The sequence below is a fragment of the Schistosoma haematobium genome, chromosome 1, assembly GCF_000699445.3.
Source record: "Schistosoma haematobium chromosome 1, whole genome shotgun sequence".
NCBI lineage: Eukaryota > Metazoa > Platyhelminthes > Trematoda > Strigeidida > Schistosomatidae > Schistosoma > Schistosoma haematobium.
The window spans coordinates 24,824,115-24,848,356 of NC_067196.1; the positions used below are offsets into that span (position 1 = coordinate 24,824,115).

A 24,242-nucleotide genomic window follows, 5' to 3' on the forward strand; every position below is an offset into this window, starting at 1 on the left:
GTTGGGAGTCGGTAGGCATATATGTTTTAGGGTATTGTGAAGGATGAATATTTGGTCTATATATCCATACCCAGACCTGAAACTAGCCTAGTTTTCCCAAACCTAGTTAAGCGTTGGATGATTATTAAGGGTAATTCTTTAGACATTATATTAATCAAACTGATATGTTATGTGAAATGAATTGTTATTATGAACCATGGAACGAATTTTCATAAGTAAAATGAACATGGAAGAGCGAATCCTAGTTTTTTGTTCCTAAGTAATGGGTCAAAGATATAAATAGAAAAGTTAGAACGACTTTATCATTGCAACCAAAATAGTAACAACATAACGGTGCATGAAAACAAAGGTTCAAACCCCAAAACAATGAAGCTAGTCAATGGAAAAGAAGTCAACAAGAAACACATTTTATAGATTACATAGAACGGAATATTGATGTAACAAATATATAAATGAATTCAAAATAATCACAAATAAGTAAAACGTAGTAAAGATGGATCTAACTTGAAAACACTTAAATACAGTTAAAACCACTTTGTAAAAGTAAGTTATGCAACTAAAAATTAGTAACGGACACCCCAATGAGGTCTAATTGATGGTCTTTGATTAGGTTGCACAAACCGATCGTTTGTAAACTGTTGTTGTTGATATGGATACCCACCAAAAGTTGGTGCGCCATATGAATTCCATGATGATCCATTAAAATTATTTCCTACACCACTAGGACCAAACGATCTTGCACCCATGTAGTTCCCAGAAAATCGGTTGACAGGTACGTGATCATATCGCGGATTTGAAAATTGCGGCTGAGGGTCTTGCCAAAGACCACATTGAATATCATGCACCTGTTCTGGGTCAGTAGGACGATTAGGACAATTAGTATAGCGTCCAAAACCTTGTTTTTCCGAGTATGAATTTTCATACCCTTTATTTCGATGCGACCGACCCGAGAGTAACGGACAATTACTGGATGTAGCGAACCGTTTTCTCGGCGGAGAATCGAAGTTATTTGCCTCATCAAAACCAGCATTTGGTTTTAATGCTTCTGGCGAACATAGTTGACGCAACACATTAATAACATGCTGATCTTCTTCTCGAAGATCGGCAACACCTTCTGGTCGTAAGCAAGTACGGACAAGTAATGCCTCCAATGCTGGACGAAAGGCGAAAATTCGGGCAGCAGTCATGAAGCTCATACGGAAAGGAATCCAATCATCAATAACAACTATTCCTTTATCATTAGAATCATCAGATTTCCAGATAGCAGAGCGGCAGCCAAAAAGCATTAGCTGAATTGGATTCACCATTGAAAGACCTTTACACGAAACGGCCTGAGTACGAATCTAAAATATGAAAGCATAATACACTTCTATCATAATATCGTCATGCAACTTTATAATAAGTAGATAAATGTTTACTTCTGTACATAAAAATACAGCAGTTCTTCAAAAGTATAATTCTTAATCGAGTAAATAAATAACGAACGGTTTTTCGTTATCTTAATATATAATTATTCCATTAAAAACCTGTTGAATTATTTTTTAACATTTGACAACACTTACTTTTTCATCGAAAACAAAAAATGGATGAGTGAACTTGATATCCTTCATGCAATTGACAGAACTTTTGTGTATAAGTGCTAAAGTACCTTCAGTTGTTAGTAATTTGCGTTTATCTGAATGAAAACAGATATTTGGATACAATCCAGACACAAGTAAAGTACTAAGTATATCGCAATCGATATTGTGTTTCAAATTAAAATTAACCGGTGCATCCGACAGTGACTCTTCTGGGAAACCCAAGTTAATGAGAATAGCTCTAAGCTAAAAAAAATGATAGAAATAAAATAAAATAAAATGTCATGAAGTCATGCACATAACAGCGTATATAAAACAATCTGAAGAATGAATAACAGTACTAATTAGTTTACAAAGCATCGATAAATGCAGAACAAAAATTAACTATTATATAAAGTTTTATGCATCTTATCTAGGAGCTATTAAAGACACAATATGGTTGGAATCAGATAACACTTACCAAGAAGGTTTGAAATTTATCATAACCAATCGAGATTAGAAAGCAAACAATAAGATCAGTCAACTTGATAAAAATCGTCAAAACAAACCAAGTTATGTGAAAATAATTGCAGTAAAAAAGCTATGATGCGATACGGGTTAAGTAATCATTGACTTTGTAAACGATTGGGATATACCAAGTAGGCTTAACCTTAATTATGTCAAAATTGCACGGATCTATCTTACTGACACACAATTGGTCGAATACTTAATAGTAGTAACACTAAGACCTGTGGGATCGCAATTGTATAGTACTATCCGAAGCTAGGATAGAACAGGTTTTCAGTGCTCTTTGATTTTTAGCAGTTTTTCAACTTATGTTCAATCATAATGGAGACTTTACGTAGGCGAAAGGAAAACGCTAACATCCTTACAACGGAAATATAACACAATGGATTACAAGTTGTTTACATTCATTGTTAATTTTCATTTCTATTACGCTTTGAACAGCCTGAGAGTATCAAAACGAAACTCATAATGCTGAATTAGCAATAAGATGGGTGAAAATTCCAATCACACAGTTATTTGTTAAAACTGGTTATGTAAGTAGCATAGACTGTCAACTAAGTTGGATTTTTTATTGCACTTATTTAGCAATACAAATGAATAGACAGCTGCTTCTTGGTGGTCTAGTTGTTTATTGCAATTTTTCTGTGAGAAAGAATACATTATTGCATATCATTAGCTTTAGCTAAAACCAAACGAGTATCCAATTAGATTTTACTTTAAATAAACATATTACTCTGACTCAATGTGATCATGATGCAGGCTTTTGTTTCTGGTCTACAGTTATCGAAGAAGACCAGACTGTTAGTTCCACAATGAGCTATTATCAAAATTAACACAACTAACAGATCCATTTGTAACTGTTTCACTTATGAGTATCGAGTTTCTAATTGTATAGTTTCTTTTATTTAGGTCAATTACTACTTGTAAACTGACTGTTCTCTTATTGGTCGATACATTTATGTTTGATTTATTGAACTAGTTTTTTTTACTTTTCTGCACTGAGTTGACTGTTGTTATTGAGTTTTTCAGCTTGAATATGAGGTTGTAACCCAAGTAGACTATTATTTACTGTAGAACCATTCATTGATTTATGTATAAATATTACGCGAAGTTAAGAGTCTTCTGATTTGAACCGACATCAGGTGAGTGATTCCGGTGATCACGTTTACAGTGTACAATAATAAACCATATTTCATGAAACTAAAAAATCTGTCAATGAGAAACAATGATATATAAATTGCTGCTCGGAACCGTAAAAACAGATGGGATGTGTTTTAATAAAGAAGATACAAGACTGTTTAGGCTTTAATGAAGATATATTTCGGAATCTGTACTAAAAGCTAACTTAAAAATGGAAATCTAAGGGCAAAATCTTAAAGAACTATAATTACAGTTGCCAATTTTCTTTATAAGTAAAACATCTGTTGGAGATTTCTATAATATGATTATAGATTTAAAGTGACTTCCATACAGGTTAAGTTTATTAGTCACCACGATTTTAATAATTGAAGGCTTTGTGGTTAAATCACTTGACTTTCAAACAATTTATCATGTGTTTGAACCCCACCAGAGTGGTATTATCAGTAGTATTACTAGTCATATATATATATATATATATATAGGAAAAGTCAAATTTATGCAAAAATTACTTCACAAGACCATAAAGAAGCAGGGAAGAAAACGAAGAGAAATACTAAAAGTGCATACTTGGTTTGCAGCATCATCAATAACTCTTAACGCAGAGCTATTGAAACCATGTTGATCACAAAATAAATCTGCTGACTCATCACCTCGACGAGTACGTTCAGTCGTCCACTCTTGAAAAACATTCAAACCAGCCAAATGATCACTTGAGTAGCCAGCTGCAAATGACCGTTGCTGATTTGTGAGTCTCCTATGATCCGGAGGCAATAAAAATGGATCACATCCAAGACTTGCAGTAGATGTGAGAACAGCAGCTGCTCCACCCAGATTAAAGACACAAGCAAATATTAACATTTTCCCCAAACGTGGCTCGATTGGAAGTCGAGCAAGAATAAATCCCAGAGGAGTTAGTTCATCATTTTTATCCAACGCCTTCATCTCTGATTGTTATTAGAGAAAAAATGTAACATTTCTTTTCAGAAAAAATCAGCTTTAACAAACGATATACAATTACCAGGGTATTAAGTTCGATGACTGTTTTACTATATGTGATCTGGGCAGTTAGATAGTATCAGTAACATAACTATGGTCTCTAAACTTCACAATTATTACTTCTGATTTCGTTATTATGACTAGAAATCGCCCAAAACGTATATTTTTAACTTAGCCACTACACACCAAAGTTATTTACACTGGAAAAGGAATGGTTTGAAAACATTCACCGGTGGCTAAAAACGGTCATGTACAAAGTAGTACAAGTCAAAACTACTCAGTAGGAGTACATGCTCATCTTATGAAAAATCTCAACGAAGATAACAGGCAGATGATTTAAAACTCCCATATATTTGCCATACCAATAAGCCCTTTGGTATCGGGACGTAGACTGCATTAAAGCATGCTCAATGCACGATTGCTTTGGTGCACGCTGATCCAATAAGCGTTAGTCAATACTTAGTGAACACTCTAGAAATCTTCTCATGTGAAAAACTATGAATATACTAACGTTTTCCCTATTGTGCTTCTTGCCTCCATCTAACCTTGTTATTTGGAATATAATCTCTTTCCTGTACAACCGTTTTCTGATTTGGGGACTTGTCGAGTGATTTGGTGTCCAAGAATACTAAGCAATAGGAATAGCTGGGTTATAACCGTAAGAGAGAAATATAACATCCTTTAATGGAGGAAATAAATCCTATTTATTGACATATCATTAGATTTGAAACATTTCACAATCAGTCAGTAAACTACAATGAAAATATCACGTAAAAATTCGTTGGATTTTGTGTTTAATATACTAAACAATCTTAGGATACTTCGCAATTAGTCTGCTAAATTTTACAAACATATTATATGATGTATGACAACAAATTACAAAAATAATCACAATAAAATAAATATACAACTCAGTAACATAGTTTACCTTTTAATGTATGTTCTGCTTCAATAACTGCGTCGAGTGGTGGTGGTTGTAAAGCCTTCATTAAAAAGTCTCTAACAGAACCAAGACGCAAAAGCTTTATGAGTAATGCCAGTTCGTGTAACGGAGTACGCAGAATCTCCGGAGTAGCATGCTGTTCTAAACGATCAAAGCGAGCACGACTAAAAATGAAAGCAACGTTGCAATTAAATTACAAAGTTAACTAACAAAAATGTTTGAGCAAACAAATTTTCGATAAACAATATTAACCGCATTGTCTTCCATGCAAAACGCAGTATATGTCAGTCCTATATAAACGCATTGAATGAACTAATCATTACATTAAACTTAAGAATAAGGAAAGCACCTTACTTACCTACAAAGATGAAAAGCGAATCCTGGACGAACTCGACCAGCTCTGCCTCGCCGTTGTTCCAGGTTTGTTTTGCTTGCCCATGAAGTAGAATATGACGTCAGATTGTTACGAGCAGTGAAAAGCTTCGTGCGTGATAAGCAGAAATCTATCACAAAGACAACATCATTGATTGTGATAGATGATTCAGCTATGTTAGTTGCCAACACAATTTTTCTAACACCAGAAGGAGTGGAACGAAAAACTAGGCGTTGGTCTTCCCTAGGAATCTGAGAATGTAGCGGCAGAATAACATAGCTGGGACTTCCATATCTCGAATGAGACTGTAAATACTTTCGCAAAAGACTAATGATATTCCAACCAGGAAGGAAGATAAGAACAGCGCCGGGAATATTCATACCTATGATCTTATCCAAAAGCGCACCCACAAGTTCAAAAGGAACCTCCTTTTCGATCATTTCGCCCATGGAACGAACCACCGCCTCCCCGTAAATAGGATCACACTTCAAGTTGCAATTTTCTTCAGCGTAATCAGTCGCATTTTCTAACTCTTGGCGGTGCTTCCGTTTTTTCTCATCAGCAGGTGGAGGGACGAAGTTAACCATCTTTACACAGTCTTCTAGAAAGTAATCTGATAGTGAAAATATAAACAACCTGTATATAACACAGTACTACGTGGAGAAAATGATTACAATAGAAAGCTGTGTAACGAAATATAAGACATATTAATGCTAAAACATGTAGGTATTTTTAGTCATGATATATATATATATATATATATATATATATATATATATATATATATATATAAGTTCCCCTTCATCTTCAACAACTCTGTGCAATGCAGAACTGCGTCGCTAGGATTTCTAAACTACTTTACAATACCTTTTGGTAACAAATGGAAAAAGTTCATACGAAAAAACCAATGTGATTATCTCCATCATTATTTAAGTTAACCCATAGGCAATGGAAAATTATTGCGTGATATTTAACTTCACAAGAGAAAAGTTGACATTCAGAATGATCGCAGAACTTTCATTCTTGCACTTGAGTAGTTGATTAACCATCTACAGACAGATCAAGTTTCACTCAAGTAGTCTACCCGAAAATATATTTCACGATAACAATTACCAAAGACGATCGCAGCCCTTTTTGGCTAGGAGTAAGCTTATAAGTAATTCCACGCAACTTTTTTACTGCTGTAGTTTCCCTCCTCATTTGTTCCTTTAAATTTTAGTTTGTGACTGTTTGAGGATGCCAGATTCTCAGAAATCACTTCGTAAACGTTTTATTTTTGTGATTTTATTTTGAAAGTCCGAAATTCTCATTTTCCCGCCAAAGGTGCTCATTTTTACCTTCAGATTGTATTTTCCACTTGGAAGGACCTTAAATGTCATTGGTTCGTTTCCTCTCCTAATAGACTGTTTTGGATCGTTTCTCAAGGGCATTTTATACTGTGTATATACGCTTGAGTTGTATGCTTGTTGGTTATGTACTACTGACTGCTTGTTGAATATATTTTTCCCTGATTCTGATCTTCTTCCTCTAGTTAGTAAGGCTGGGGCGCAGTGAATAGTTTGGCTTTTCTGTTGTCGTGTTGCTGACTTTCGTTCTGTTCGCCGGTTAAATGAATCGTAATCTTTTCAAGAGTAACAAACTGAGGCTAAATAAACAATACAAAGTTTCAAATTACTGCAATAGATTTTTAAAAAATAAAACAGAAATACGCATTTACTTACACTCAACAGGGTGTGTACGACCCTCGATGTCCAAAACCATACAATCGCCAAAGTATTCGCTGAACATAGTTATGTCAATGGTAGCAGACATAAGAACAAGTCGGAGATTTCTGTTTGCTCTTATCATTTCGCGCAGTAATATGAGCATGAAATCTGTATTAACGTCTCTCTCATGTATTTCATCAACAATAACATGAGACACTCCTCGAAGACCTCCTTCCATTTTGCGTGCCATTGTCCCAACAGTGCAAAACAAGATAGACCCGTACGGACGAGGATAAACGGTCTCAAAACGAACACAATATCCAACAGACGTTCCCACAGTTTCGCCTCTCTCATAAGCGATGCGTTCGGCAAGGCTTATAGCAGATATACGTCGTGGTTGTGTTACCAGAATAGAACATTCGGCACCTATTCCCGATTCTAAATACGAGTCCAAAATGAACTGAGGAATCTAAAATTATAAATAGACATATAAATAAAAAGAGCAAATATGTTCACGTTTACCACATATGTACTGTAAACATGCAACGAATTTACATAAGATCAAACAAACCTGAGTGGTCTTGCCACATCCGGTTTCGCCACGAATAATTGTCACTTTATTCCGTCTAACGGCTTCTAGTATTGAAGCCCTGTAAGGATTCACGGGTAACTGAGCACGCTCATCCATTAATGACCGCAACTGAGGGTCGCTATCAAGTCGACGTAACCGTTCGTCAGCCAAGTTAGCGCTAATATGAGGTAATGGTTGAGTAGCCTTAAGATGAAAAGACAAATGGTATATTTAGAGATGAAACTAAATAGCAAAAATGTGAGTCAGCCAAAAGATATAAATAATACACATGGGTAATTTTTTTACATTTTAATTCATTACGTAAAAAAAGCAAAACAATGTCACTACAGTTTGCGGTTCTTAACTGTATGATAATGCCAATTTCTTTGTATCATTTAGTGCGGAATCTATCATAGGTGATTTTCTACAAACAATTTATAAACAGATAAATTGCTTGATTTACGTTTATATCGAGATTTTTTAAATGACACCTTAAAGTATATCAACACTTTTTAGCCATGAAATCTGACAGAAAAATAATATAATTTACAAACTAAAATTTCAATTCAATGCACAAACCATACATCATATTATGAAACAAATTTAAATCCCAATAAATTAAATAGCCAGTAACTTGTGATATATATATAGTTTACTTATTAGGGAAGTAAAAATAATTAACTGAATTCCCAACGAACTAAGGACTGATAAAAAGACTAAATATCAATAAATACTTAGCGGAAGCAAGAATCACTGCACACATAAATTTTATTTAGTAACTTAGAACACGTAGTAGGAATTTTATTCAACTCATTCTTATCACAGCTGGAACTACATCAAGTCTAGAATTATTCATTCCAAGCTGTTAAGCTATTGAAGGGCGCGTAAAGGTGTTTAAACATTCGACTCTCAATAATCAGATTTCAAGTTCCAGCTTCGCTCCACATATTCCATTCAAGAAAATCAAGGAATGCTATCTAACTTCGCAATAAGTTTAGCACTCAGTGTATTAAATATACTTACGAGGTTATCTGGTTTAAGTAAAAGTAGGTACTACCCTCAGATTACTAGACTAAAAATTACATTGATCCTTGGATAGTGTACTGTATCAATGAATTAAATTCAAGATGGCGGCTCTGAAATTTTCGCGCAAAATTTGAAACTTGATGACGGACAGCTTGTAACTTATTTAGAGCTAAGCAAAACCCACTAATAATTAGTTGATAAGATTGACAAACACTGCAAGAGTAAAGAGTAAGGACGAACTTGAGCGAATCTTAGTGACTTTGGGAGAGTGATTAGTTTACCACGGAAAAAGTAGTAATAGAAAACAAATAAAACTAAGATGTGCATAATACCGTACAGTGATTAACAAATTCCCAAAGTGATCTGAAGATACTTGAAACTGGAAATCAAAAAGCTTACTGAATAAGCATTCGTACATATGAATACAAAACATTCGCCCACCTTAACATGGTTTTTGCAATTATTCATTTATACCATGCACATGATTGACTCACAGTGGAATTTGCGTTTACAAGGTCATTTTAAGTCGTCGAAGGACACTAATTATATTTTACCAATCCTTGAGAAGAATGATGCTTTTCAATTGAGTCGATTTGGACGACCTACTGATAACCGGTTGGTTTCTTAATGCTATACTGATAGGTATAATGCTAACAAGCGTAAATTATATTATTTTCAGTATAACCAATCATCTCTTATGAAAACCTACCTCTGGACCTTCATCGATATTGCAAGCAGTCCATGGATTCCAGTTAGGGAGTGGTGGACACCAAGCGACCAACTGAGGTTGTTGTTTAGGAGCATCACCAAAGTCTACCAAGTTGTAATTGGTAATCATATTATAAGCTTGATCTGGTGGGAGACTTGTAGGTTTCAAATTAACGGGAAGACCCAAATTTTCCAACACATCGGTTAAATTTTCTTCAACTTTTGAATTCAAATTGACATCATGCACTGCAACCTTAATACAGATATAAACAGCTAAAATGTTTTGTTTCATTGGTGAATCACGGAAAACGCAAAACAGGAAAAGTGCCATCAACGGTTTATCTCCATTAAATAATTAATTACAACTGTGTAACATGAATCAAAGACGAAATAAAGTTCATGAGAGCTAGAATTGTAGAAACTAGATTTCTGGACTGCTATGATCTCTCATTACGACCCAGCTACTCTTATTGCTTAGTATTCTTCGGACACTACTTCGCTCTGAATCAGAACACGGTTGAACAGGAACGTAATTATACTCCAAATGAACAAGGTTGGATGGGAGTAAAAATCACAAGAAAAACTTTAGTACATTTGAAATTCTAGTCTTCTCTAATTAGCCATTCGTGCTGATTGGTTAAGAAATGACCAATCAGCCTGCTCCAACACACTCCTACAAGGAACATGCTTAGATTGAATCTATATCCCGCCAACAGGAATTTTTAGCTAAATTTTGATTCGGATTTTTTTAAGAACTTGTTTGCTTTCACTGTATTTTGTTATATATATATATATATATATATATATTGCGTCAATATTCTAAATGAGACTACGTAACAAGCGAAATGGAATCTGTAAATTACTTTATAAATCAAGTACGACACTCTAAAACCAAGTACTATACGAATCAAACCAGAGATTAAGAATCTAGTTTTCAGAAGTAAATAATTTCATAGCCTTTGACTGAGTAGGGAACTATGACAGAATCCGAGCGAGAACCCATCATAATTTCCAAATATACTTTGACAGAGCAATAACTGCAATTAGGAGTCGGACACGTTGGGTGACTTAGTTCAAAATCGATCAGCGACACTGACGCATATACTCATTATCTTCGTGTCTTGAGTATCCATAATATTTATTCTTATATTTATTTTTATTCATCCGATTTATTCATTTTTTGTACCATATTATTCAATGTCTAATCGTTCTCATTATCACTGACACTAACAGTTCCAATTATTTCATATCATTAACTTGACTTAGCCCTATAACTAAAGAACCGTGAGAATTAAAGACCATGAAGAAGATAGCCTGCCAACATGACTTTCATAAAAATAAATATCTTGGATAGGAATTCATCGCGGTGTATAACAGTAAATAAAAAACAGCTTTGCGTAAACTTACCTCACTGTGCTTCTTTTTTCGTCTTTCGCCAGTATATGCTTCCAATTCGCCTGCATGAAAGAGCTGCCGGACCAATGATAGGCAACAAGCACGAGATGCTAGTTGTTTGTTTGATCCCGCCTCCCGAGCGTACAGGGTTTTCCGAAGATTTTTCGCCAAGACAGTCATCTCCGCTATGTAACTCCTGTAAGCATTTTAAACAGTTGATTCAAAGTAATGCGTTTATTTGGACATTTTAAAAGAAACTTTATGCTAATTTGGAGTAACTAATTTAGCATAATTAGGTGAATTATCCTGTAGCAAAAAGAACTTACCTACTATGACTGAACTTGCGGTTGAACGATGATTACGAAGGCCAAGAATACAAGCTGTAAACAAATGAATGTATCATTTTATTAGCACTCAGAGCCAACTGATCGCCAAGACCACTCAATTCGTTAAAATATAAGCGAAATTGAGTGGAGAAGCGATCAGGGCACTGAATGCTCCTTATGTCACCCAGCGTTCCTGTCCGCCTGGCCACTATGTATAAATATATGATGTCACAAGAGTCATAACTGCGAGCTAATATATCGACTTAATACATTTACACAAATAGCACCATATGGCGCTGTCTTACCTGCTATGATCTGGACCGACTGAAGTATATTTCACTTGGCCCACTTGCTGGCGAGTTGCTTGTAAGTATTCATTTAGACGTGCCTTGGCGTTTTCCATAGACCAACCACCATGCAAATCAGAAGTTAAATCCACCTCTTCTGCCTTAACACAAAGAATATGAAGTTATACAAACACTACCTCTTCCAACTTCTTTTGGTCGTATATGCTACTGATGTAGCTACCACCAGAACCTAACGAATTTCCTTGTTGAGAACTTTGCCCAAAGTTTTCAGATATAGATGTGCTTGCAGATTCCGGATATACGACATTCCCAGGCTGCTAATTTAGACACAAACATGCAACATACTTGTATTGTTGGAACGGAAGATGCAGGGATTTCACCTTCACGAACAAGGTAGTTAACAAAGTCTCTAGCTGCATTCGTTTGAGCTTCTTTTTTTGTTGTAGAATTTCCTATTCCAACGTAATTGTAGCCATCAGCCCGAGCCTATAACTAGGTGCAGGGAGAGAACTCTACTTACCTCACAAAGAAACCTAACCTTATTCCGACCGACGGGCTTCTCAATGAAAGTATACTCCGGTGCTATGCGTTTCTTAGTTTGCAAGAAAGTGTACAGAAATGACTTAATCCCCTCAGGATCACACATGGACGATAATTATTGAGATCTGAAAAATGAGAAGCATATTTTTATGTAAAAAAAAATTGACGGAAAACAAGAATGCAACTTAAGTTCAATATTTAGAGAAAAAAGTTCTAGAACAATTACAAATATAAACCTGTTAACATATGATACAATACCATGGCATGCAGCTAGCGAAACAAAATAAACGGTAATGTTTCAACGGTCTCGCAAAATGAGTGTATATTGGAACACTTTGAGTCTTCGTTTATATAATAAAAATGAGCAGGAACGCCTTACAATGGGAGCAAAGTAACTTTACTAATCACTTAGTAGATGCGTGGTGGGAATTTCAAGTACCAAGTTAGAAGACAGTAGTCTCATGGCGAATTCAGGTTGGTGTGCAAATAATGTGTACAGTGGTGAGCCCTACAACATTCATATGTAAAAGACTTTCTGTGTTTATGAAACTCGTTCTGAGCAATTATGAACTTGGTACGAGTATAAAGATACTCACATTTTCAAATGTCTTACATGGAAAGAAACGGATATTCAGTCATGGGTCATTAGTAGTCTCTTTGTGAAGAATTATCTATTGGTACAAATAGGCGCCACATAAATCATTCGATTTGTGTGGAGGCTCGAATACTACCCAAGTGCTCAAACTGAGACAAGTAGTTTTCTTAGGGGCCAGTCCCCGAGTCTTTGACATAGAGGTCCAATCCACAAGGCAACGAAGCAATGTTAGGAAATGCAGCCCCATGGCAGCCGGTGAACAACCATAGGTTCACACGTCATTTGCCCCCTCTGGATCCTGGAGCCCATGTGCAAAATTTGGTTCGGAATTATGATTCTCCAACTCCCCTAGATTTATACACCGTACCCACCAACCAGGTTAAAGCGTCGGCCATTCGCTTTTCGTCCTTTCATTCTTTCGTTCCACCGCAAGAAGGCCGAGTAGGACTTCCTAGGTTGTGAGGGTACTTCGAGAGGGAGACGGACTCTACCTACTCCCAGCCGTACCAGGACACTTTGAGGCTGTGGGAAATTACAAATGTAAATATGCTAAAATAAGATCGAAAAGGTCAAAAACACAAGATAATAGTGCACGGTCATTTGTTTAGCCTTTTTATTGTTCGGTTTGAAAATTACCATTGAGTGTGCTAAGTAGATCTCGTCACATGAACACATTGGTCGAATTAAAGAGTAATATTAACTTGGATGGCTTCTAAATCAATTTGAGAAACTAAAACTAATATGTAGGTAATCAGAAAAAGGTTTTTACTAAAAAATGACCTATAATACAAAACAGAGAAATTGTTTATAGCTTTTAAAACATTATTGAAATAATCCATGCTCCGAAAACGTTTGTATTAGGATCGAAGAATATTCGGTTCTTCGGTGAGCCATGAATGGCTAAACGTCCGGCTTTCAATTGCAAATCAAGGTACTGAAACATAACATCAAGCTAGTATAAAGATTAAGAGTTATTTTCGAAATCGGATTCTGAGTAAGGGTAAATATATACTTATTCTGTATCCTAATTCTAATGAGGAATTGTAGTGCCTCTTGACAAAATTAAGCATATTTCATCCTAACTACAAATAAAAGAGTACTGCACCGTGCCATGACAACCTGGTATTGCGATTAGTATTTCGTATAAGTCAGTAGTCGCTATCATTATTTTGATTAAAATGGGTAACAGTTCAGTTGAATCCAAATACTACACGAACAGACAGTAACATTCAGCACCAACTGGTTTCAGTATGTATTCTAAATTATTTTATTTTATTTGAACACATAAATATTGGTACAAGAGAGCGCCAATATATATATATATATATATATATATATATATATATATATATATATATATATGCGCCACACAAAATGAGAATTCGAAGAGAAATAGAAAAAAAAGAGAACAATAACGAAGAGATTGGTGTAAGGTAGTGTGGTAGTAATGAGGGAACGCAAAGGTACAATCGGAAGAAATCTTTCAGGTAAGGGAGACACAACCACTTTTTATGAAGAAAGTAAAAGAAGATTACAGCAGGATCGCCACTGGCTTCTATTCTGAGCCATATCTGATAACGTCTCTAGCCACTGTGTTGCACCATCTCTCGGACCCCAACCAGGGAGTCGTGAAGGACCAACACAAGCCAGTCCTTTGCAGCTTTCTTTCATACCACAACACCATGTCATGCACTGACCACCTCTCCGCTTCTTCCAATCAGTCCCAGAGTCGGCAAATAATGCACGACGAGGAATTCTCTGGGACGACATTCGTAGAACATGTCCAAGCCACCGAAGTCGGTGTTTCAAGATGGTGACACCAACTGAATTATCATCTCTGTGCCCGAACACACGATGCCGAACCTCTGCATTACTGACATGGTGTTGCCACTGAATGTCAGAAATCCTTCGGAGACAGCGATGATCGAACACAGAGAGTCGTCTAACGTCCTCAACTCGGAGAGACCAGGTTTCACAAGCATAGAGCAAAACTGCTCTCACCGACGCGTTGTAGATCCGACCTTTTACAGCCAGACTAACATCACGAAGGCGCCAAAGGTGGCCCAGATTGGCATAAGCCGCTCTGGCTTTCACTATTCGTGCATTGATCTCATCACTCACACCCCCACCAGCACTTATGCAGCTACCCAGATACACGAACTTCTCGACTACGTCTATCTGCTCACCATCCAGGGTGAGTACAGGATTAGAATCCTGTCAGTCTTGTAGAAGTACTTTGCACTTGGAAGATGCAAAGCATATACCATACCTACGGACACTGATTGTCAACTGATTAAGTGCGGATTGCATGCCTTGGGCATTATTGCACAGTAAGACAATATCGTCCGCATACTCAAGATCGAGAGGTCTTTCTCCAGGCGACAGATCCACACCACCACTACTTACATTCATCAGAGCTGTTTCCAGAATGTCATCGATGGCAAAGTTGAAGAGGAATGGTGAGATTGGGCAACCGTGCCTAACCCCACTGCTCGAATGGAACAATGGAGAGAGATGGTTGTATGCCCTCACTCTGCCTGAGGTGTTTTTATATAGGGCTTTTAGGATGTTAATAAACTTCTCAGGCACACCCTTCTTCAGTAGACAATCCCAGAGAACAGTTCTGTCCAACGAATCGAAGGCAGCCCTGATGTCAAGAAACACTACGATTGTTGGCCTTTGATAAGTATGGCGGTGTTCTAACATTTGGAGGAGGGTGAAGATATGATCAATACATCCTCCACCAGAACGAAACCCAGCCTGCTCCTCGCGAGTCAATCTTTCTCGGGTTTTGAACAACCTATGAAGTATGACGGAAGCCAATAGCTTGGATGCAATCGGAAGTAGACTTATCCACCGATAGTTGTTACAGGAACGACGTGAACCCTTTTTAAAGATAGGGACAACTATCGACTCATTCCATGACGTTGGTACACTCTCTAGTTCCCAAACCTTGGTAAACAACGCCGTCAGTTCCTTAGTCAGAAAGTCACCACCATCTTTAAAAAGAGCCGGAGGTAAGTCATCTGGGCCAGGTGATTTGTAGCGTTTCAAGAGTTGGAGTTCCTTGTGGACTTCCTCCTCATTTGGTGGATCAGCCGTCACCGGCCATGGAGGGCAGGACAGTCTGACCGATGTTGTCGGAGCAGCAGGCCAGTTGAACTGCCCTTCAAAAAATTCTGCCCATCATCCTGGAAGATTGTTTCACTCACACCAGACTTCTTGCTGCCAGTGGCTCGGATGAGTTGGAAGAGCTTCCGGTAGTTACCAGAGGCAGCTGCTGCTTCCAGCTCATTAGCACGCTTCGACCACCAGGCTTCTCGGTCCTTACGCAAGCTTTGCCCAATTTCCTTACGTAACATCCTTCGTTTATGATCAAACTCACGGTCACCCGGAGTAGACCGAGGGGCTTCAATGAGTTGTAAGGAACCTGCGAAAACCCAGTGCTTATAAGCGGGACGTTTTGCGAACCCACAACTGACTGTACCCGCCATTTCCATGGCGTCATGCAATTGCAACCAATGCTCATCTATACTTTTCGGTGGAGTGGTAGCTAGCCTAGAGGCTAGCTCAGTTCGATACTTACTTGCAACAGAAGTTGCAACCAGCTTGCTAATATCAATCCGTTGATGGCTGTCACTTCGTTGTCCACTGAAAAGTAAGGCAAGATTGGCGCAGACCAAGGCATGGTCAGAGTCCAGATAGATACTCCAAAAGGAGCGGCAGTCTTGTACACAACCACGCCAGCGGTAGCTGATCGTGATGTGATCAATCTGAGTCCAGGCTTGAGATGCAGAGGGAGGACGCCAGGTGGCACATCGGCGATGACTGTGCCGAAAGTTAGTGCTAGCCAGAAACAGGTTGTGGTCTGTGCAAAGTTGCAGTAGACGGTCCCCGTTATCTGACCTGCGACCAACAAGTCCCCATCGGCCACCTAAACGACTCTCTTCTGTGCCTAGACGCCCGATCTGAGCATTCAAGTCTCCGGCTAGTACTACAATATCTGTCGAACGCACTTTCTGGAGAACAGATAACTGGTGGTAAAACTCATCCTTGTTTGCATCCGGGCTGCAATCTGTCGGGGCATAGGCGGAGATGACGAAAAGACATCGTTTCTCACGCCGGTTTCTTCTCACTTTGGTGGAACTTTCTAATCTGACAGCACATAACCGACTGTTAATGAGGACCCAATCGACTAGTGCTGCCTCAGCTCTAGCGCTTAGTGCGACACCAACTCCAGAAAGACTAGACGAAGATGCCACAGGGTCCCCGGATAAGCGCACGTAAAACAAGCTTTTCGAAGTGACAGATGGAGATCGAACTTGTAGTACTTCGCCAGAGTCTTGAATACGGGTCTCGGATAGACAACAAACATCAATATGAAGACTTTCCAAAGACATAGCCAGCCCTATATGTTGTCCGACCTGCATAAATGTGCGAACGTTGAAGGCAGCCAGTTTGAATGATGCACGTGGTTTCAGAAAAACTGCTTCAGTTCTCGTATTCGGTGGTAACATACAATTTTCAACCGGACAGTGACTCGAGAACGTTTAGATACAGTTGAATTTCCACCAAAGACGAGCCGCTGTATAAGTATGAAAGAGGGTGAATAATGTGGAAAATAATAATAATAATAATAATAATAATAATAATAATAATAATAATAATAACAATAATGACAATAATAGTAGTAATAATAATAGCATTAATAATGACAATAATTGTAATGATAATAATTTGAATCAATCGATTGTTTTTCGAAGCGAGAAAAGTAATTTCCATAGGCATAGAGAGTTCATCATTTGTGTGTGGGCTGTGATACTGCCCGGGTGCCCAAACCGAAGCAGGTGGTTATCTTAGGGGGCCACTCCCCGAGCCTTTGACCTAAAGGTCTAACCCACAAGGCAGTGGAGCATCGCCAGGAGATGCAATCCCATGGTAGCCGGTGACCAACGATTGGTTCATACGCCATTTGTTCCCGCAGGATACTGGAGCACATGTGCACCATTGATTTGTGATCCGGTTAAAGCGCCGGACATTCGCTTTTCGTCCTCTCATTTTCGTAAACAACAGTAATGCCACGAGAAGGCAATGAGTAGGACTTCCCTGGCAGAGGCTGTATACGCGTGGCGTGTGAGAGTATTTCGAGAGGGAGAGCGGACTCTCCCCACTCTCGGCCGTACCAGGGCATTCTAAATTATCAAAGACCAAGGACTTTAAACACACACAACTATTGAATCGGGTGGATTTCGACGAAACGTCAAATTGCCACTCTCATGAATCGCTTTTTGATAGCTTATCAAGCCCATTTGGGGTTTTGAACTGGTACTCTACGCTAATGTGAAATACCACAGTACGAAACAGTGGAGTTATTCAGCTACAACGTAAGACCAGACATATATGCATCGATCCAAGTTGCCACACTTCATTAGCACAGCGAGATGAACACCGGATTCATAGAAGCAATTAATTCAATGGTGGTAATATATAAAAGAAAGATTTTGTATAAGGATATAGTACAGGAAGAGATAATTAGTTCGTAGGAATAAAGATATGAAGCGACTTTAACCTCATAGTTTAAGGGAAGAGAGTGTATACAAAGACGCCATTGTGATCGATTCTGAGTCTTGTCACACAGTCTGCAACCATTGGTTACGATAGTCACGCGGACCCCAACCAAGTAGTCTGCATCTACCAACATGGCTAAGACTAGAAGTTAGTGACTTCAAGCGCCGATGCCACGTTTTGGTTTGACCGCCTCTAACTTTCTTCCAACCACCTCCAGTGGGAAATGCTCATGGTACGTTTGGTGATGATCATAACAATGAATGACCGAGTGGGATAGTTTATTTATTTATTTGAACACAAATACTGGTACAATGGGGCACCAGATACATATGCGCCACACAAATCTCATTTGATTTGTGTGAAAGCTGTGATACTATCCAGGTGCCCAAACCGAAGCGGGTGGTTTTCTCAGGGGACCACACCCGGAGCCTTCGACCTAAAGGTCCGATTCACAAGACAGTGGAGCATCGTAAGGAGATGCAGTCCCATGGTAGCCGGTGACCAACGATTGGTTCATATACCACTTGTTCCCTCAGGGTACTGGAGCCGTTGTGCACCATTGGTTTGGAACCAGGGTTTTCCAACTCCCCTAGGTGGACTCCCTATATCCACCAACCCGGTTAAAGCGCTGGACATCCGCTTTTCGTCCTCTCAATTCCGTAAACAACACCCCCTCCACGAGAAGGCAGTGAGTAAGACTTCCCTAGCAGAGGCTACATACGCGTGGCCATGTGAGAGCATTTCGAGAGGGAGAGCAGACTCTCCCCACTATCGGCCGTACCAGGGCATTTGGGGGCCGAAAGGGATCCCTTTATCGAAAGGCATAAACAACTGAACCACTAAGGCATTGGTTTCAGATCAGTAGAAAGCCTAGCGAGACTGCATTTATGAACGAACCAATGAAACTAAGAATAGCAAGTTTTATATTTTGGCGCGAGGTTCATTCATTCATAAGGTTAAATGGCATTTTTCTACTATATTTGGTGTCAGTCAGTGTTAAGAACGCTTACTTCAATTCCTGGCCTTAAATTCAAATTTTAAATCCCGATACTAATTATTTTACTAATATTTAGTTTTTACTTTTAATTCCGTTCTGTATGAAATCTAGAATGTTTGTGATGAACCAACGTAAAGCAATTGATTTTCGTGGGCTCACTTTTGTGTTAAGGTATAATGTCAGGACCTTCGCGGCATCCGATGACGGTGGAATTGGCCCCAGTAAATCGGATGGTCCTTCAAAGGTTTTGGTTCGGATAAGTGAGTGCTGCTATCCCATGGGAGTGGAAACGCTGTAAACAGTACTTATTATTTAAATAAAGCAAGAACAAATATTGGTGCAGAATAGTATGAATTCATATTATTTCGAGGTTTCTCGTCAGCTGCTTACTTATTATGTTGAACAGTAGTTAAATCAGTTAAAATAAGAGTAGAGGGAGAACAAAGGTTCGGCATAAACATACTCATTACTCAAACGATTAAAAAGTAAAGACAATGCAAAACCTGGGGAAAAACTTCAAGGTGTCATAAGATTCTGGAGAAAGACTGAGGAAAACCCCCAATTTCCCCAAATATTTTGGGGATTTCCCCAGACATGGGGAAATTTTGGGCTTTAAGTGCTATTTCCCAAGATTTTCTGTAGCGTTTTCCCCAAAACAGAGATTGGGACGAGATGAGCCACAAACACATTGACCCAATTTCCCAAGTTTGGAGGACTTTTGGGGAAATCCCCAAAGTCAAATCACCTTCACCAAGGTTGAAGGGGAATTTGGGGGAAATATTGGGGAATTTCACCAGACCTGGGGGATTTTTGGGTTTTGGTGCCATTTCCTCAAAGTTTACTATAGCGGCTTCCCCAAAGTTGGGAGTTCGGGGAGCCAATGACGAACTTGCGGAATAAGAAACAGGTACATAAACACAGATATATAGGAGCCGCGAAAAAGTAGAGACACTGAGAGGCGTTGTATACCTCATTACTAACCCCATAGGACAGACGAAGTTAATATATGCCTCTCATCACTATTACTGTAACTATAGTTACAGTGATGGCTAAAATGTACGACATATAAAGACGAAAATGCCGAGAAATAAATAGCGAACACCTAACGGTGGGAGGGAATTCGGGATATAATATCAAATGACATATGAGGAATCAATTACCAAACAAACAACAAATCAATGCGAATAAAAACCATACTTCGTACAACAACCGAGTAAGCGCCCAAAGTGAGGGGATGATACAAGACCAATGAGTTAAAACAAATGGGTCCCATAAATGTATATTATTTCATGCAGTAACACAACTCATGGGTCCCAAAATTATATTTGTTTAAAATGTGCAAACTCCGAAATTTTTAGGACACATAATAAGGGATTACAATGATAAAAGAAGAAGAGGGTATCATTAGGGAATATTCCATACCAAGTTATCTAGCACATCATATGAGTTTTCTAGATTTAGTTAACTTTTGTTGTAGATTCATATATAGTTGTGCTCAGTGTAACTTTTGACAGATTCCTATGACGGCAAACAAAAGAATTTAACCTGACTTCTAAGGCTGTTGGAGCTGTTAAACAGCCAAATAAGGAACTGGCTCAAGCATCCACGCCAACGCGTCCGAATTCCCATTTCTCACATACATTGATGGATGATGCTTCGAACAAAGCAGTAGGTGGCACCCTTGATCAACTGTCTGAAAACTGCTGGAAACCGATTGAGTTCTCAAAAAGACTCGCTCCAGTAGAGACAAGGTATTATTACCTTCAGACAAGAATTGCTCGTAATTTCCCTAACCACTTAGCATTTCCAGCACACTAAATTCAAAATAAGACAGATGCCATCAGGTAGTTTGATTTACTGCGTGTCGACCAAGGCGATGCTTCGACCGTTCGTCCCCAAAAGTACGCAAGAAATAATATTTGACAACTTTCATGTTTTGTCTCATGCTGCCTCGAAATTTATTACCAAACCAATCAATGCGAGATACACATGGCCGAGTTTACAAAACGATGCAGAAAAATGGATTAGACAGTGTTCGCCTTGTCAACAATCAGAGGCTAACCGTCAATGCTCATGCAGATTTAAAAGGTCTGTTACTGTGTTCCAATAGTTTTAATTATCTATTTACATCTATAAATCGTTTCACGAGGCTTCTCATAGCCATACCGACAACGGGCATCACGGCCGAAACAGTGGCCAAGGTTTTTATACATAACTGGGTGACCATTTTTGGTAAACCTATTGCAACAACAACAGACAAAGAAACTCGATTTGAATCTGAACTATCCAACAACTTATCTAAAATTTTGAGCTCCAACAGAATACGTTACACTGTATATCATCCTTAGGCTAGTGGGATAACAGAACGTTTCCACCGTCAGTTAAAGGCTTCTCTAATATCACACTCAAACCCAAGTCAGTCTTCAAGACAACTCTGATACTATCAAATGAGCTAATCAATCCTTGAACTGAATGCAATAAACTTGACTTGGAAAGTTACGTGGACCGTCTGCGGAGCCAAAGAACCGAACTTAAACAAATTAATGCTCGTGAACAGTTGTAAGCAGTATTTGTACCCTAAGACCTAAGTATTTACACGCACGTTTGGATGAGGTGTAACAAAATAAAAGCACCACTTGGCTCTCCATTCTAAGGTCCATACAAAGTTATCCCGAGAAAACTTGAACATTTCGTAGTACATAAACATGGAAACACAGACTCAGTAAGCACTGATAGGCTAAAACCGGTTTATTTACATAACGAACCACCATACGTTTTATTAGACTGTTCACCTGACAAAATAGTTTAAGAATTGACAAGCAACAGCTAGAATTCTCCACAGGTGACCAAAACGTTTGGATGGGCACGGCTGTTTACTCAAATAGGGGTATCTACAGTTTTGGGTTAAGCCTAAAATTTAAATTTGTATCTACTAAACCTTTGGTTTATGAAATTCTGTGTGCTTATTTAAATAACCAAACCAAAAAAGATGGTTTTACACGTACCATTCTACTGGTATTTTCAAAATAATAGTACAACACAGCAGTACTCTTCAGTAATATCTTACCTGCCCTTCTTCAGATCATTTACCTTTTGTGTCTGAATGTTATATTAATTTTTTATACTAATTACATAAGTGATTTATCCCCACACAATCCGCTGAGAAAACGCCATATCAGCAGGGGTAAGTTACAAAGGAACGAAGGGTCTTTGATTGAGGTAAGGGGTGTGAGCAAGTTATGCTAGTGGAATCGGTCATTGTTTTATATTTTTCCATTTCTAGAAAGTCTGGTAAAATCACTGAATAAAATCCCTTAGAATAATTACTGTAAATCCAAGCAATGAACCCTCACAATAACGATGAATTCTGAAAGTAATTCAGGCGAGTGTCTCTAGTTCACCAGATGGTCTATTATGTTTATAGTACTTGTTACGGGAGGACTGAAGACATTTGGCTGATTAAAACCTTTATATTAAATATTATTCATTTCAGTGCGTTTTTCGATGTATTTGTTTTACTCAACTTCATTAGTTTCGGACATTTCGGTTTATTTTGTCTTTGGTTTGGTATTTGAGAGTTTTTGCTCCGGCAACCTACGAAATTGAAGGTTTGTTCTGTAATTATTATGATTATTGTTGTAGGAACGACATTTGGGTCGACTATTTGTAAATTTTAAATAAACTTTGGTATCTAAATTGGAGTTTGGTTCTATTGTTAATTTGCGTTCGTAAATTGCAAATAGATCGATATACTGTACTTTAATAACGGGAACGAGCAAAAACTTGGACGTAACAATATTTATACCATGAAGCACTTAAACTCATCTAGACTATTCATATATACATATAATCACTGAAGCCACATACAAACTCGTTTTTGATATAAGACATTCCATGGTTTCAAACGACAATATACTACCAATAAAATGTGTATTTAAAACGATGCATTTTAATTCAGCAATAGTTCGACACTTGTTAGTAACTTTCATCGTCATTTTTATATGCCTATAAAGGTTATGCACTAGATTAACGAATATTTATGCAACATGATTTTTGATATAATCAGGTAACTCAGATTCATTAGCGTTATTCAAACCACTGTTTTTAACGTCTAATTGATGACATCATCGAATCAATAAACGTGAACGTGTAGTCGTACTGGTCACTAACTACACGATTCTCAAAGCTGAACATATAATCACTGAGAAGATTGACATTTGACGTGTGGCATTGAAGGAGGTCGTTACTGGTCTGGTATGGCTCAGCCTTGCAGATGTGGTCATTCTCGTGTAATTCATACCTTTTCTCATTAAATATGTTAACTTTTCCTCAGCCCAAATGTGCCCGTTTGGAGTGCCAAACATCGTATTGCCGTCTTTTACGATACGACGAGTCAGTGTAGACAATGATGTGACTTCCGCGTAAGATCTTAAAGATCAAGTAGTCACACCATAATAAATCTACAATTTTGGGATTACGCCAATTATTAGAGTAGTATAAATACCGAGTTAGCTCATACTTCAACCGATGTACTTTGAACCATCAAAAGTTTTCAGCGTCTATAGCAACACTACCTCTTTTCCCATAGCTAATGCCAAACCAAGACTACAAATAGCTATTCACAGTGGTTTCTCGACATCGTCGCTGATATGAGCGACAAAACTAGGAAATAAATCAGTCGATAATCTGACTGACAAATATTTCCACAAATAGTGTCGTTTTCTCGCAGTTATCTTCATCTAAAACTGATGTTTCTAAAACAGGTTCTTATCACTAGGTTCCTTAGTAAGTGCTGTGTAACTATCAGTTTGATTCAGGTTTTGACGACAGCCACTTGTGCAAATCATAAGTGTAAGCAGGTATGCGATTCCCCTAAAAACTGAAAGCATCATTGTCGTATTTATACAAATACTGAATGAGAGCTCATACCATTAGCATAGAAATAGGTCGCGAGTTATGCTCCGTT

At 38.1% G+C, this 24,242-nt stretch overlaps 1 protein-coding gene across 2 annotated transcripts; it reads right to left on the minus strand.

The window, feature by feature from the left end:
* Positions 1 to 126: 126 nt before the first annotated feature.
* Positions 127 to 20,585, minus strand: DHX9_2 (ATP-dependent RNA helicase A). Of its 2 annotated transcripts, XM_035730543.2 has the most exons (14): positions 20,474 to 20,585; positions 12,097 to 12,241; positions 11,922 to 12,062; positions 11,753 to 11,890; positions 11,574 to 11,716; positions 10,955 to 11,138; positions 9,549 to 9,800; positions 7,814 to 8,017; positions 7,258 to 7,711; positions 5,522 to 6,149; positions 5,149 to 5,327; positions 3,792 to 4,168; positions 1,563 to 1,823; positions 137 to 1,343 (listed from the first exon to the last, which is right to left on the minus strand). In XM_035730543.2, exons 2-14 carry the CDS (start codon positions 12,220 to 12,222, stop codon positions 564 to 566), a joined length of 3,867 nt encoding a protein of 1,288 aa, XP_035588047.2. In that variant the 5' UTR covers positions 12,223 to 12,241; positions 20,474 to 20,585; the 3' UTR covers positions 137 to 563. The 2 variants fall into 2 exon arrangements, with proteins under 2 accessions (XP_051073514.1, XP_035588047.2); XM_051213956.1 differs by having other exon boundaries at positions 127 to 1,343; positions 7,258 to 9,800; positions 10,955 to 11,716.
* Positions 20,586 to 24,242: the final 3,657 nt, after the last annotated feature.